The sequence below is a fragment of the Halyomorpha halys genome, unplaced genomic scaffold (assembly GCF_000696795.3).
Source record: "Halyomorpha halys isolate HHAL.00 unplaced genomic scaffold, Hhal_1.1 Scaffold115.1, whole genome shotgun sequence".
NCBI classification, from domain to species: Eukaryota; Metazoa; Arthropoda; class Insecta; order Hemiptera; family Pentatomidae; genus Halyomorpha; species Halyomorpha halys.
This window is the reverse complement of record NW_027106332.1, coordinates 81,226-95,602: the sequence shown is the minus strand read 5'-3', so window position 1 is coordinate 95,602 and position 14,377 is coordinate 81,226. Positions and strand designations below refer to the sequence as shown.

The window sequence follows — 14,377 nt, the reverse complement described above, 5'->3', positions numbered from 1 at the left end:
TGAACAAGTATTCAATCATTACAAATGTTTTTTTCACTTTTAGAATAATGCACATGTTTTCATTTTAGTTGGACAATGCTTCAATTGCATCAACGCTTTATTGAATGTAATCAAATTATTATCGCATTATCTCTTCTGTATAAATTAATATATAGAGTAGGAAATCTTATTGATAAGGTTTGGACCTTAACTCCAGAGCCCTAATCTCTGCCATTTTCAGAAAATGTTTTACTAATATATCGGCCATATAGGGCAATCAAATCGGGATTTGTTAGATGCAAAAGGTAGGGTGTTTTTTTTTTATTAATTTATTTTTTCTTTTATGTATGAGTACAAAAATGTAAAGAGCTAAAATGCTAGCAAAACCAACTTCGTGAGAACTTTTGGCATGTCTAAAACCCTTGACATTTTGGTACTTGTTTCAGTTGTTCGTCTATAACCTCTTAATGGTACATACATCGTAGCAGAAGTTGAAGAGTGATGCAATTACAAAGAATCAAATTCCGCCTCAAATGAATAACAAAAATTAATAATTCGGTCAAGTGGTATGATCATAAACTAAGTTCCACATTCTGCTCTTAGTTAATACACATGCATTAAGAAAATAATAGTGCATGAAAAACAATAACCTCTATAACGTTTCTTCAGGTAAAACGCCCGTTGTTTCCCCAACCCACTCACTAGCTATGATGCGATTTCTTTGTCGCTATGAGGTATCGTTTAGGAGTTATAGGCAAACATTTCGTTTTCATTCAAAGGTTTGGGATGGTGAATCGGATCTTGAGGAATGATTTTAGCTTCATTCATTGTATCTTATCTTTGTATTTTTATTCTTAACATTGTATCATTTTGTATATTTTTAGCCCTGACGAAGCCATGCAAAGTGGGGCGAAACGTCCGAAAATAAATAGTTGTAAACTATTTTTGTTTCTCTTTTGACCGCAACCCTGACCTTCTTCTTATATATCAATTTTTACGGTCAACTATATATACATATATAAAATATATATGTAATGCCAGTAATTATTTTCTTTACGGAAGATTACCATATCTCCTCCTACTTTACCTTTCTGAGGAAGAGGAAGTTTGAAGGTGATTAAAACGGCTGTACATACGACCCGTACAATTTTCATCTTCGCACTATATCGAGAGAAATATATGAAAAAATAGTTATATCCATATTACAGCCTATCCTATCCCTTAGTTACTTATATTTGATTCTGTTCCTGTTGTGACAATTCATAACAGAATAAATGAGACTGAGGTGCTTGCCGGGAGCTTTGGGAGGGGACTGTTGGGCCCACTCGCCCATGGCAACCGGCAGTGTTATTTCTATTGTAGTAGTATGGGGGTCGCCGAGTCGGACGTCAATGGTTTCGTTCTCGCTTCCCTACTCCTATCGCATTGCTGTTCTGTGTTGGCTATTTTGGACAGGAAAGGTAGGTCTATATAATTCAATATAACTGTTACATAACTTACATTAGAGTCATGTATGACCCTAATGCTATGATACCCACAACTGAAATTATATGAATTTGATTCCACTCCGATAACCAGTTATGATCTGGGATTTGATTTATACGACTATCAGTGATTAAAGTCAACAACAATCATTTATTAGTAAGAAAATTACATTTGGAATTTTTCACATTTCGATTTGAATAAACTATCAAATACCTGTTACGGTGACTGAACTTCCTTATCTTATCAATAAAATTGAAACAATTCTTATTAAACTATACTGAACAACAATAAATAAATAATTGGAATGCGAAATGAAAAAGTATACAAAATCTGCTATATTAAATGATATTTCGAACTAAACAAAAGTTGTTAAGATTGTATTACAACGGAAAGAGCGAAATCGATGTTAAATCGAATGCTATACGATTATTGAAATAATCGACTAGTAAACTATTTTTGATTTATCATATTTTTAAAAATGTCTACTGTTATAAAATAGATAATTATTATAAAAATATTAACCGACATCATTTTCAATACGAAGTTTATAGAATCCAAGACCTTAGTTTAAAAAATAAGCGGATTAAAAATATTTTCATTATGCATTTTAAGTAGGATGATAATAAAATTTTATTTTTGATCCATAATTTTCAATTTTTAGGTCAGCAGCAACTACCTTGTTTATTTAATTTTATAATTGTTGATATTATTTCATCAGTTGTTTATTTGAAAATAATTGAGAGAATTCTATTAACAAATTCCTTGTTTTGGATATTTTATGTATACATTGGTTTCTTATTTTATTTTTTTGTTTTGTAGACGTACTATAAATATTTTCTGATGCTTCATTAATTCATAATTCACAAATATTACTTTACTTGTGTCAGCTCTAAAATTATGGCATATAAAAAAAAATTACACGTAGAAGTCTGATTTAAATATTTGTTATATTTCAGGTGAAAGAAAAACTGAACAAATTATATACAATTTCAGTAGTTATGAGACAAAAAGTGACACGGTTTTAAATAAACTCTATACTCTTCAAAAAGTTTCATACAATTAGCCCATTTCATATACTGATAAGCTTATATATAATTTAGGATTTTTTTCTTTAACCCAGCGTCTGTCTAGACATAATTTACATAATGATAATATTTAATTTATTACATGCATTACTTAAAATTTGTATTTATTTTATAGTTGTAATTTATAAATACCTATTCATACAATTGATACTTGATGTATTATATACTTAGCTTCAACTGAAATACTATCGATAAAGTAATTTAAACTTACTTCCCAGTAAAAACATCGGTGAAACCTGTATTTTATCAAATAACTTACTAGTGACATTCTAATATCCTCCATGTAGAGTAAGAAGAATTTTTTTTTAATTACTCGAGTTTTAAATAGTTCGTATTCAACAGAAGGTTGAACTCCGGTCAACAAAAGGTAATTGAACACGGAAGGACTGAATATTTTTGAAATAATAATTTCCTTGCAATATTCTAAGCATGTTCTAGGTATAGGAGACGATACACGAAATCTAATGATGTCCCTTTCTCAACCATCGTCAAAATCCCTTTCTAAAGGACATGCGTAATAAATTTTACTTTTCTAAATAAACCCTCAGGTTTCAAAAGTTTTTGCGTTTAAAGTAATCGGTTGGATGTATTGGGACGGAGAATTAAACACAAACGCAACAGGATAAAACGTATAGAACGCAACTTAAACTGTTCATTTCCACTCAACTTCCTGTTCGGATATGCATCGTATTGGTCTTCGAAAATGGGATTTTATAGCATTATGTTTGTTTTATTATTATTTTTTTTGCGCTTATTGTTAATAGGAATTATGGAGCCTTTGAAGAATCCATAATAAAAAAGTACACTCTTTAATTGTTACCGCATTGCGGAATGAAAATGGTATATTTCGCTTAATATTTTAAGACATTTTTTTTTTCAGTGATGAAAGTGAAGGCTGATAGTTCAAAATTAAAGGAAAAAATTGTGTGCAAACGTATATTAGGTTTAGGTATATAAAACACGAAAAGCTGTACCACAGTCACCCCAATTAACGTATTATTTTTCTAAAGAATGAATTTTTTATTATTTTATTTTTTATACCAGATCGTGTAAGGTGGGCCTTACATGGTTGATATAACTTATATTATATATATTTTTTAACAATTGATTATGAGGGGGTATAGTCATACAAATGACACCCCAAACTATTTACAATGTTCTTATTAAAAGAAAAAAAAATAATAATAAAAAAAATAGATAAGAATAATGCTTCTTAATAAAAGAGGAAAGTAAAATTAATAACGAAAAATAATGATATTGGTACACTTAAATAATACAAACAATTGTCTTCTAATAGTAAAAAGAAACAAGTTAATTTGAAAAAGGGAAGAGGGAAGAAAAGAGAAAAAAAAAAAATAATGAATAAATAAAATGAATAATAATAATAAGTAAATAGAGGTAGTGTGTCTATGAATTAATTTTATATTCATTAAAAATTTATTAAAGAATGTCCTGCAGCAGTCTGGGCTTCAGTCTTCGGGTTGAGGTTGGGTTTCCCAGGTTGTAGGTCACTGCTCCTTTAACTGTCGGTAACTGGGAGTGGAATTTCATGAACCGTTTTTTGATATAATCATCTATTGACTCCATTTGTAATTCGCGATGCAATTGGCTATTTTTTATGAACCAAGGACCATTAACTGCGATTCTTAGGACTTTATTTTGAAAAGATTGTAGTTTTTTCTTTTTCGTGAAGGATGCCGCTCCCCAGGCTTCACAGCCGTACATCAGTTGTGGCCTGAGGATTGTTTTAAATATAAGAACAGTTATTTCTGGTTTTAGTTTGGAATTTCTATTTAGGATAGGATATAGCATTGCTAACCTGGCATAAGTTTGAGTTAGTTTGATTAAAGAATGAATTACTATTCAATAACAAATATATAACTAACAAAAAAATCATGTGGTAAATAAGATTGGGAACAATTAATCAACTAATAAAGATTCTCAAAATCAACCAACAGCTTTTTGCCCACCTGGAAGCGTTTTCGCTTTAGGGAATGACCTCAAATGAGAAATAAAAGACATCATAAACAAAAAAGTATTTTTTTGGAAAATTTAAAGAAACTTTGGATATTATATAACTAAATCTCAATACATAAAACATAGTCTCATTCTACAAGAAAAGATGTATGATGTACTATATTTTCTTATTTTTGTCTTCTTTTTTTTTCGGCCAAGACTCCCATTGGAGTCCTATATTGCTATTTCTGTCTTCTTTGACATCTTCTCTATAATACTTCCTTACCACGCATTACAATTCTGTGTAGAGGCTATATAACCTCATCACAGGAACACATCAAACGGAATTGTTGATGGTGACATTATTGATCAAGAGGCTGTCTCCTCTATGTTTAGGATGGTACCAAGGCCTTGTTCGACTATGGACGATTTTTATAATGCTGCATAATGATGTATGTGAATTAGAGAAATAAATAGAAAAGGGCGAAACCATGAAAGGGTGAGTGTTGGAACTAGTTTATTTAACTATAATAATAATATTCTTTATTTATTTTGGGATTGATCCCTTTAGAATAATATACAGGCGTAAAAATTAGACTTTAGAGCCTTAGAGTGAAATACAAAATAAAAATGAAATCATAAAACGTCATAAAATATAATAAAATAATGAATTTAAAAATATAAAAATGAACAACAATAATTAAAAAAATTTATAAAATAAGAATAGAACAAATAAAGTAAAACCATATGTCATATAATAAAGCTTAAGATGACAAACACTTCTGATAATACATAATAGAAAAAAAATGATAAAAATCAAATATAATTGAACTAAAAATAATAAATGGAAAGGTAAAATTTCTGTTAATATACATATTTACAAGAATAAACGAATATTTGAATCAATAAGTAGAAAATATATAAACCTTGTTTGAAACTTTCAATTGTTATTCTTCCGGAATTGGTGAACAGAAGGTGGTCGAAGATACGGGATTTGAAGGTTGGAAGGGTATTATAACTACGAATGAAGGAGGGAATAGACTTCCATAGTGATGAGGAACGGATGAGGAAAGATCTACCAAAGGCTGCGGTTCGATGGGCAGTTACATATAAGTCTGACGGCCGTGAGCTGGTATTGCGGGAATGCAATGAGGATTTAAATTGAATGATATTAGAGATGTACGATGGACGGCGGGAAGAATGCAAGAATAAGGGAATATTTACGACGGAAGGAGGGGTAAAGCCAATTCAATTCTTCATAAAATCGGGTTACAAAGGAGTCCTTGGGGACCCCAAAGATGAATCGTACAAAGCAATTAATTAACCGTTTTAATTTTGCTTCGAGATCCTCAGAGACATCCCTCGTAAACCACACACCAATAGTCAAAGTGGGAGAATATTAAGGAAGTAACCAGGAGTTAACAGGTTTCAATAGGAAGTAGGTGACGAAGGTAATTTAAACGCTTCAGGGGGTATTTGTGTGATTTCTTGTTGAAATGAAATACCATATTTAAATAATTCAGAAATTAGCTTATATTAATAAGAAAACGTTAGAACAGTTTGTATAAAATATAGTACTAAAAACATATTTTTGTGGACACAAATTCTGTATTTTAAGGTCCTGCAGCACATTTACCAAACTGGGTTATTTGGATTGACTGGTAAAAGTTGGCCTGAATTTGTAGCCGACTCTTTAAATGTTGCTTTTTGGTCGAAATCAAAGGGCGTTGAAGTAAGATCCTGTGATACATTTACTCGTTTCTACTCAATCGATTTCAATGTATCTACTCAATTGTTTCAGAACTGCCAATAGATAAATATTTGTGTTCTCCGTGTTTTAATTAATTATTGAATTGCCCTAACCTTTGGAGTAAGTAATTAACATTATACATTTTAAAATATTATCAATTGGCTGTAAATACATTGTTTCAAACTTTGTCAATTATGTTTAGCGTTTGATTTAACATAGCAAAACTGTAAATTTATGAAGATATTTTATACAATAAACTGATTTTGTGTTATCACTAAAGGTATTAAATATTAATGTTATATATCCTTTAGTAATGGGGCCAGGGTAGCAATTCGGGCGATGACGCTTGCAATAGATAGCAAAGTCAAGCAGCGTCGATGATAAGCACTTGGATGGGTGACCATGCTTCGCCCTAACCTCGCCCTCCCTGGGCTTGTGAGGCTCGTCAGTCTACTGGAGACAACTCACAGATCGGGCGTAAGACTGGTGACCCTACACTGTAAGTTACACCGTGAATCGTGTATATGGTCCCGAAGGACAGAACGTGGCCAAAGATCTTCAAGGACTTAAGTGCCGGAACACACAGAAAAAAAAATCCTATAGTACTTTTCCCTATTGTTTGTAAAAATAAGAAGTAAATAAACAATCTTATTTATTTTTGTGCTAATTATATTAGTAGAATTGTAAATCTCAAAATTAGCAAGTAGCTTATAGGGGTATTCATGATCTCTAGTTTAACATGTTAAAGCATGCTAAATGGAATAACTCATGTTAAATAGAGAAATAATTCCTTCTTTTACCATGATAAAATGATATAAAATATAATCTGGTTGAGAGTCTGTTACTAGGTCAGTTAAATGGAGAATGACGTCACGCCAGCTAAGCTAATCACCATTTTTGTTGTTAGGTTACATTGTTGCTCGTAGTTTGTGTTAGTATTGTTTTGAACGTTTTTGTAACTAATAAAGCAATGGATGACAATAATAATAATGTAATAACAGTTGATAATTAGCTCATCTTGACTCTCTTCCTCACCAGTTAAAAGATCAACAAGACATTCAGTGGAAAGTTTCTCACAACTTCGACTTTTCACTCACTTTAGGCATGCTGTAATAAATTTCATCAATCTAAACTTAGAAGTAAGCAATAATAAGAAGTTTTGGAATGAAAGGTTATAAAACGAGTTGCCCAGAAAATCCGCTAGGAGCTCTTATGCATTTAATATGACTTTAAATTGGGCTGCTCACAATCTTATATTTATAACCTTTGATATGGTAAGACATTTTACATTTAACACAACATCATTAATATCCCAAATGTAAACTGGACTACTGATTAAAAAGACAGTGAACAATAGTAGGTAGGGAAGATAATCACTGTTAAATATTATTATACGCATGAATTTCATTTTGTTATAGAAATTTCCTCATAAAACAATTAATAATTCATACCAAAACTGAATCAGAACAAATAAAACCATTAAAATATTTTATAATATATCAACAGTTCGTTTTTATAGTTTTACCCTCTTCCTCCATTACTTGTTGAAGTTAACAAACTTAACACCCATTAATCACTGTAAATTAACACTTGAAGTAAACTCAATGCTAACCGCACCATACTCATTGTAATAAACTTTACGAACTCAAATTCATTTGTGCTTCCCTGAAGTAAAGTGTCGAACTCGTTGGAGAATGATGATGATAAAGAATGATTGTATTTTTATTGATTAGCCAAACATTAATGACATAGTTTAACCCTAACGAGGTAAAAAGTCTCAACACGTTGTTACAATAAAGACTTTGGAGAAAAGAAACATTAAAAGAATATTATATTTACTTTTTATTAAAAACTATACAGATGGCATTGAAATGAGAAGAAGAAAAACCTAATTGGTAAATAAATAGTCTATTTCCCAATATACTTTGAATTTAATTATTCAATTAAACTTATTATGTCAAATGTTTATTATGCGATATTTATTAATTAGGAAACAATTAACATTTTTAATCAATTCTTAATTGATGGATGCCAGAAATGCGCATTATAGATAAAGTTATAGAGCAGGGGAGGCCAACATATCAGTATATAAGAACTACTTTTTATCTTAAAGGTGTGTCGCGATCGACTTACATGGGCGTAGTCAAAGGGGTGTGAAATGCATACTATGTTTATACACTGTGTTTCAGTATAAGATTTATTCCAGTTAGGTATGGGTAAATAAGAAAAATATATGATCAAAACAATTTTTTAAATCTCTTATTAAGTAGTCGAGATATAGGCTCATGAAGAAAATTAATTTCTAGACCCAAATGTTGAAAGCAGTATTCCGCACATGCAGTACCTAAAAAATTCGATTTTCCGACGCTTGTTCAAGATAGATTTTTACTTATTTAAAATGCACTTTAATTTTTTTTAACAAGTTCGATGTATAAGTTGTACTATTTGTTCGTAAACATGAAATTTTTTTTATAAAAATGCATAGAAAGGCTGATAATTTCATTTCAATATTTCACTTTCCTGTTTTTTTTTGGGCCAGGAAAATTTATCATTAAAGAATAATATGACTTACTTTTTGCTAATCTATCTATCTAGGAATTAATGACCTTTGCAAATTGCCAGAATGCATTAAAATATTGCTTGAAAGTTTAGTACTCGACATTCCCTTCGAAGATCATGGATGATGTACACGGAATACACCCCAGAAATCAGATAGACCAAATTGGATAGACCAAAATTGGCTTTGCGATTGAGTTAATGGCCACCACTGCTATAGAATATCGATGTATAGAGATAGCTATGGAATGCCGATGTACGATATATAGGAACACACAATGTAGACATAGCTTAAATCATGCTACAATAATAAATGATCATTGTGGATATCGATATGTAGTGTCGATATATAATATATACGATATATTATATATCGACACTACATAGAGTGGAGATATATTGGAACGAGCCCTTTTTTTTTTTTTTTTTTTCGAAAATTTTGTTGAATGCCACTTGTATGAGAGGTATTGATTCTTGGCACTCGCGCGGAAACATTAACCTGAATTCGGTCAACTACAACAGTTATTACAGCGAGTTGGAAACGGGAATTGTAATTATAGTGTTGAAGAACCAGTTCATTATAGATGTGGCTCAGGAAGTAAAGTTCTGTTATGGACTGCCGCAACCAAAACAGAAATTACTACGAAAGAAGCTCAGGAAAAATATATCCTTCTATCAATCAATTTCTATTTGGAGTTTCAAATTTACAGTTGTTATTTAACCAAAAAAATACTTTGTTATCCAGAGAAAAATCCATTTCAAAATTAAACCTCTTAGCTTTCTCCAGCTGGTACTGAAAAAAAGAGTAAACCAAAAGGTAGGTGTATTTGTTCTTGACGAAAACAGTTGAGATTGAATGACCTTCCTAAGGCATTAATTGTCGCTGTAACAAAACATAAATATAAAAAAGAACCCAATAGAGCTAATTATATTTTATATACTGTACAAATCATTTATTAAGACACCGATAATAATACGGTTGTAACGTACCAAATTTCCGGTCTCATAAAATGTCGTAGGAAAATAGAAAGTACAAATTGGTTAAAAGTAACTTATTCCGGGTACTGTTGATTTTTGTACACGCCGGCACCACGGGGTCAAAAAAGAATTAATGAAGTTCCTTGAAAGAAAAGAATTCACCTGCTTCGAGGAAGTTTCTTGCGTGACACCGGCGGATCCGTAAAATACTATTGCCGCATTTACAAAAATCGGAGACACGGCTCTGGTCTTGGATTCAACGGTAAGATTTGAGAGTACTGACCTCGAACAGGAAGGTGGGGTGCAAAGGGAAAAGAAGGAAATATATGAAAAATGCACCCATTTCCTTAAGGAAAAATTTCGCGAGACTTTCGGAGAGAGAGAGAGTTCACCGTGAGAGACTTCTGGTTTGGATTTCGCGGCACAATACCAGATAGAACAAGGAGCTTCTTATAAGGCCTAGGTGTGAGCATTGGGGATATTGCGATGTTGGCGGAAAATATTATTTTGGACTCCCTGGGTATCATACATAATCACCTGCATGGGAATTAGCTTTTTAGTATGTGGACCTGTCGATTTTTGTGTTTTAACTTATTTATTCATTAAATTAATTCATTATTATTATTATTTTTATTTTTTTAAACTTATTTATCCAGTCAAGTATTTCTTTTAACCAACTTTTTATTATATTTTCCCTCTGAATAAGTGGGGTAGGAAATTTTTGAATATAAATTAAATGTTGGAGTATTTCAGTAAATCGTAAAATCAACTTCGTATTCTTCCATCGTATAACATTTGGAAAAATCATCTACTACACCGAGTAGTGTCTAATGCTATCTTTTAACCCTTAAGCCTGGGGCCCGGCGAACCATAACATAGCCTAACTCTTATGATAGATAAATCAAAATGAATCGAGAAAAGGAGAATATTTTGAAGGAGTAATTCATTATTTTGCTAAATATAAATCTAGAAAAGTGCCTCTTGTAAATGATTAAATTTTATTATTTTATTTTTTTTGTCAAATTTTTGTTGCTTTTCAGATATCTAATAAAATGATGGTTTTAGCTAGTACATTATTTATTCCTGTTAATAACCGGAGGTGGTTTAGAAAATAAATTCTGTAATCACGAGGGCTACCATATCTTACACTGCTATGGGACTCCAAATGGTTATATTCCTGATAGTGCCAGATAAGTTTTCTCTACGTTTCATGAAGAAAACTGCAGAGGTAAGATTTTTGATCTTTACCTGTTGTCAGCTCATAAAAGGGAGGGATGTTTTCAGCTAGTGCGTCAAATTTCTTGTTTCTACGGAAAGCCTATTGGTCAAGTTGGTAAGTTTTGTAGGTTGCTCAATTTTATCTGTTGGGCCGTCCGTATCTCAGGTGGTTGAGGTACAGGTCTTAGCAAGCTGAGAACTGCGGGCGGCGCCGGTTCTAATTCGGCCAGGGGGGGTGGACTTTTTTCATTAAGTGGCGGTCCCACAATATGAAACACTTGACCACTCACCACAGTTAGAATAGATCACCTCAAGATCCCCCCTTCCCGTTCGTCAGAAATGGCCAGGAAGAGGGTAAAAAAAATTGTTTCATGTTAAATTTCTACGTCTTTTCATGATTTGAGAATCAGCAGTATAGTGTTATAATAATTCTGATTCATCGTAAAATAAACAAAAAAACTATGGTTAGACATCCTTCTTTTCTTTTCATTTCATCGAAAACTTACTTTATTTCAATGCCAAAATAGTAATTCTCTGCAGTAAATTTTAGTACCACTCATATTCTGAAAATATATAAAATAAAAACCTTTTTTTTTGAGAAGTAAACTATTGTCAAATGATAAAAACAGTAATAGTTAAGGACAATAAGTACCTGTTAGTGATCTAAGTATCCAAAATCTAGAATAAAAATTATTATATATTATATAGCTATAAGAAGGTGTGTATATTCTGTCATAAAATAAGCTTGGAGAACATACCTGTTACATGGCGTATCATTACAAATAAGAGTTTTTCATCATTAAAGATAATTTGATATATTTGAACTATTTCTATTTTAATGAGTATGGTTATAGATAGCAATTGTCCTGATGGTCTCGGGATAAAACCTGTCGAAAATACAAAAACAATGGAGTATTAAAAAAAAAAATTAAGCTGAACTAATTATGTTTTATACTTCATAATACTATTTCATGATGAATAATATTTTTAACCACAGTTGTATTGATAATGAGTTAGAACGATTGTGTGAATTATTATTTTTTAACAAAGAAGAATTTCTACAACGATCATTAACGATTCACAACATAAAAAATGACCTATTTCACAATATCGAATAATTATGTTGATTATTATAGCAGCTATAATTATTAGCTTAATAAACGTATACAGGTTAAAGGTTTATTAGACTAATAATTAACCTTAAAGTTAATGAAGATAACCATTGCAAGAAACTTTAATACAACAAATCTATGTAAAGTATAATATAAAATATAAAATGATATAATTTTATAGATGTATTGAGCCCATTGAAGCCGAGTGGGTTGATGTGTTACCTAAGCAACCTCGATTTCGGTGTGGCAGCCGCATGGAATGTAAACTCGACCTTCCCACTCTGGTTTGAATAGTGATCAACAAATAGTCTAAGGGGCCGTCATAGCCGAGTGATTAAAGGGGTTACCTTAGCAAATTCCAGTCAGCAGCCAGTTTGAATCTGGCCTGGGCGGTTTGACTTTTATTTTGTGATGGTTCCACGAAATGAAAACTTGACCTTCTCACTCTGGTTAGAACATTTAGCCCTGCATACACACAGGGCCTCTTTGGATACCTGCTCATCTCCCTCTTCCTAAACTCCAAAAGTTTTGTAAATTTGTATTATTTTTTTTATATACATATATATCATTCCGATAGCATATGAAATTTTTTGACGAATTCTTGCCGCCACCTATTATGATACTACACTTTTTGAAGTAGTAAATCCTGAAATACACCAAACTGTTTATAATGGATTGCGTGTACAATTTTCAATAACAATAAAAAAGTACTTGCGTTTTTTGGAGGGGGGATTTACAGGACATGTCAGATTCAAAAATTGCCTTAATTAAATTTTTTTTTTTTAATTTTTCAAGCTATCAGAATCCATAAAAGAAAGTACTGTGAAGTCATTAGTATTGGTATCGATGCGCTTTAGAATTGCGGAAGCTCAGGAAATCAAAAATATTTAACAAAAATAAGCCACATGGCACTTTAATGCCAGCGAAAATCAAATCAAAATTCCTAAACTTGTAATGGTAAGAGGGTTGGACAAGTGGGCATGTACAATGTGTCCACTGTCCTCTACAATTATTTGGATTTGAATTTGATTTTATAACTTCCTGTCTCGCAGTATCCTTTAAGAATACCCTTCATATTCCGGTCGAACAGAGTTACCTAGGGCTACATCTGAGCAGATGACTGGCTTGGAATCCTCATACAAGACCGAAAATATAGGAAACTGCTCGTCGATTCCGACTAATACAATATTTACTAGATAATTGTCAGAAAATTACAAAAAAATCATTTATATGAATATAATAAGACCTATCTGGACTTAACCAGTATCCAATCCTTTCAATCCAAAATCCTTCATAAAATTCTTAATGCTCCTTACTTTGTCATAAATCAAGTCATCCGTCAGACACCAATGCCTTCAGGATAAAGTTTCTAGCCTGGCTTCTCCTTAATTACCTGATAATCCTCCTAGGCTTCTGGAAAGGAGATTGCCTCGAGTTCTTCTCCAGAAGTGTTATTGTAGTTCTATCAATCTAACTCAACATGCCTGTATATACAATATGCCATAGTGTAGTCCATATCAAATTTACTTATTGTATATATTTTTAATACAGTAGTAAATATTAATAAATTATAATAAATAAAAAGAATTTGACTGTCACATATCATAACAGTGGCACGTGGTCTATCTTTTGAGTGTATTATTTATTTTATAACCTTGTTCTTCTCTTGTGCACCAAACACTGGAATTTCCAATGGAATATATATTATGAAACATGAAAATGGTAATGAAATATTGCGGTGTAGATTAATTATTCGTGCAGGCTAGGAATGTTATTAATCATTTCAGCAATGATTCGTTTTTTTCTCTTGAACCTCTTTTCGTGAATTTTCCTTGAAAGTTCTTCATGAGTTATTATCACGTAACAGAGTTCGGCTAAATCTCATAATAATCTTGTATATTCGTATTGCTCATTTAACTATTGTAAACTTCATGGAGACCTGTTATTTTCTGGCAATAAATTTAATTCTCAAGAAAGTCTTTCTCAAGTTATACTTTCTACTAGCGTGAAGTTTAACTTATGACCTGTGAATCGATGTTTCAAAATGTTTGAAGTTGTAATCGATTAAAAAAAATTTCTATCCAGCTGTGGCTGATTCGAACTCAGGTACTTGGAGTTAGTAACACATTGCATTAACACTGAGCCACCCGCTTCTAAAGGAAGTAATATAACTTAATTAATTAGGAAAAAATTTCTTAATTATGAATGAATTTCTTAAACCAAAATCTATATTACGAACGCTATTTGGGGTCCAAAGA

At 31.7% G+C, this 14,377-nt stretch overlaps 1 protein-coding gene across 1 annotated transcript in view; it reads left to right on the top strand.

The window, feature by feature from the left end:
• Positions 1 to 1,345: 1,345 nt before the first annotated feature.
• Positions 1,346 to 14,377, top strand: part of LOC106677936 (uncharacterized) — a 63,055-nt gene continuing 50,023 nt past the window's right edge. Inside the window, exon 1 of the mRNA XM_014416157.3 lies at positions 1,346 to 1,439. Coding sequence (XP_014271643.1) covers positions 1,346 to 1,439 — 94 coding nt within the window. The remainder of the gene's footprint in view (positions 1,440 to 14,377) is intronic.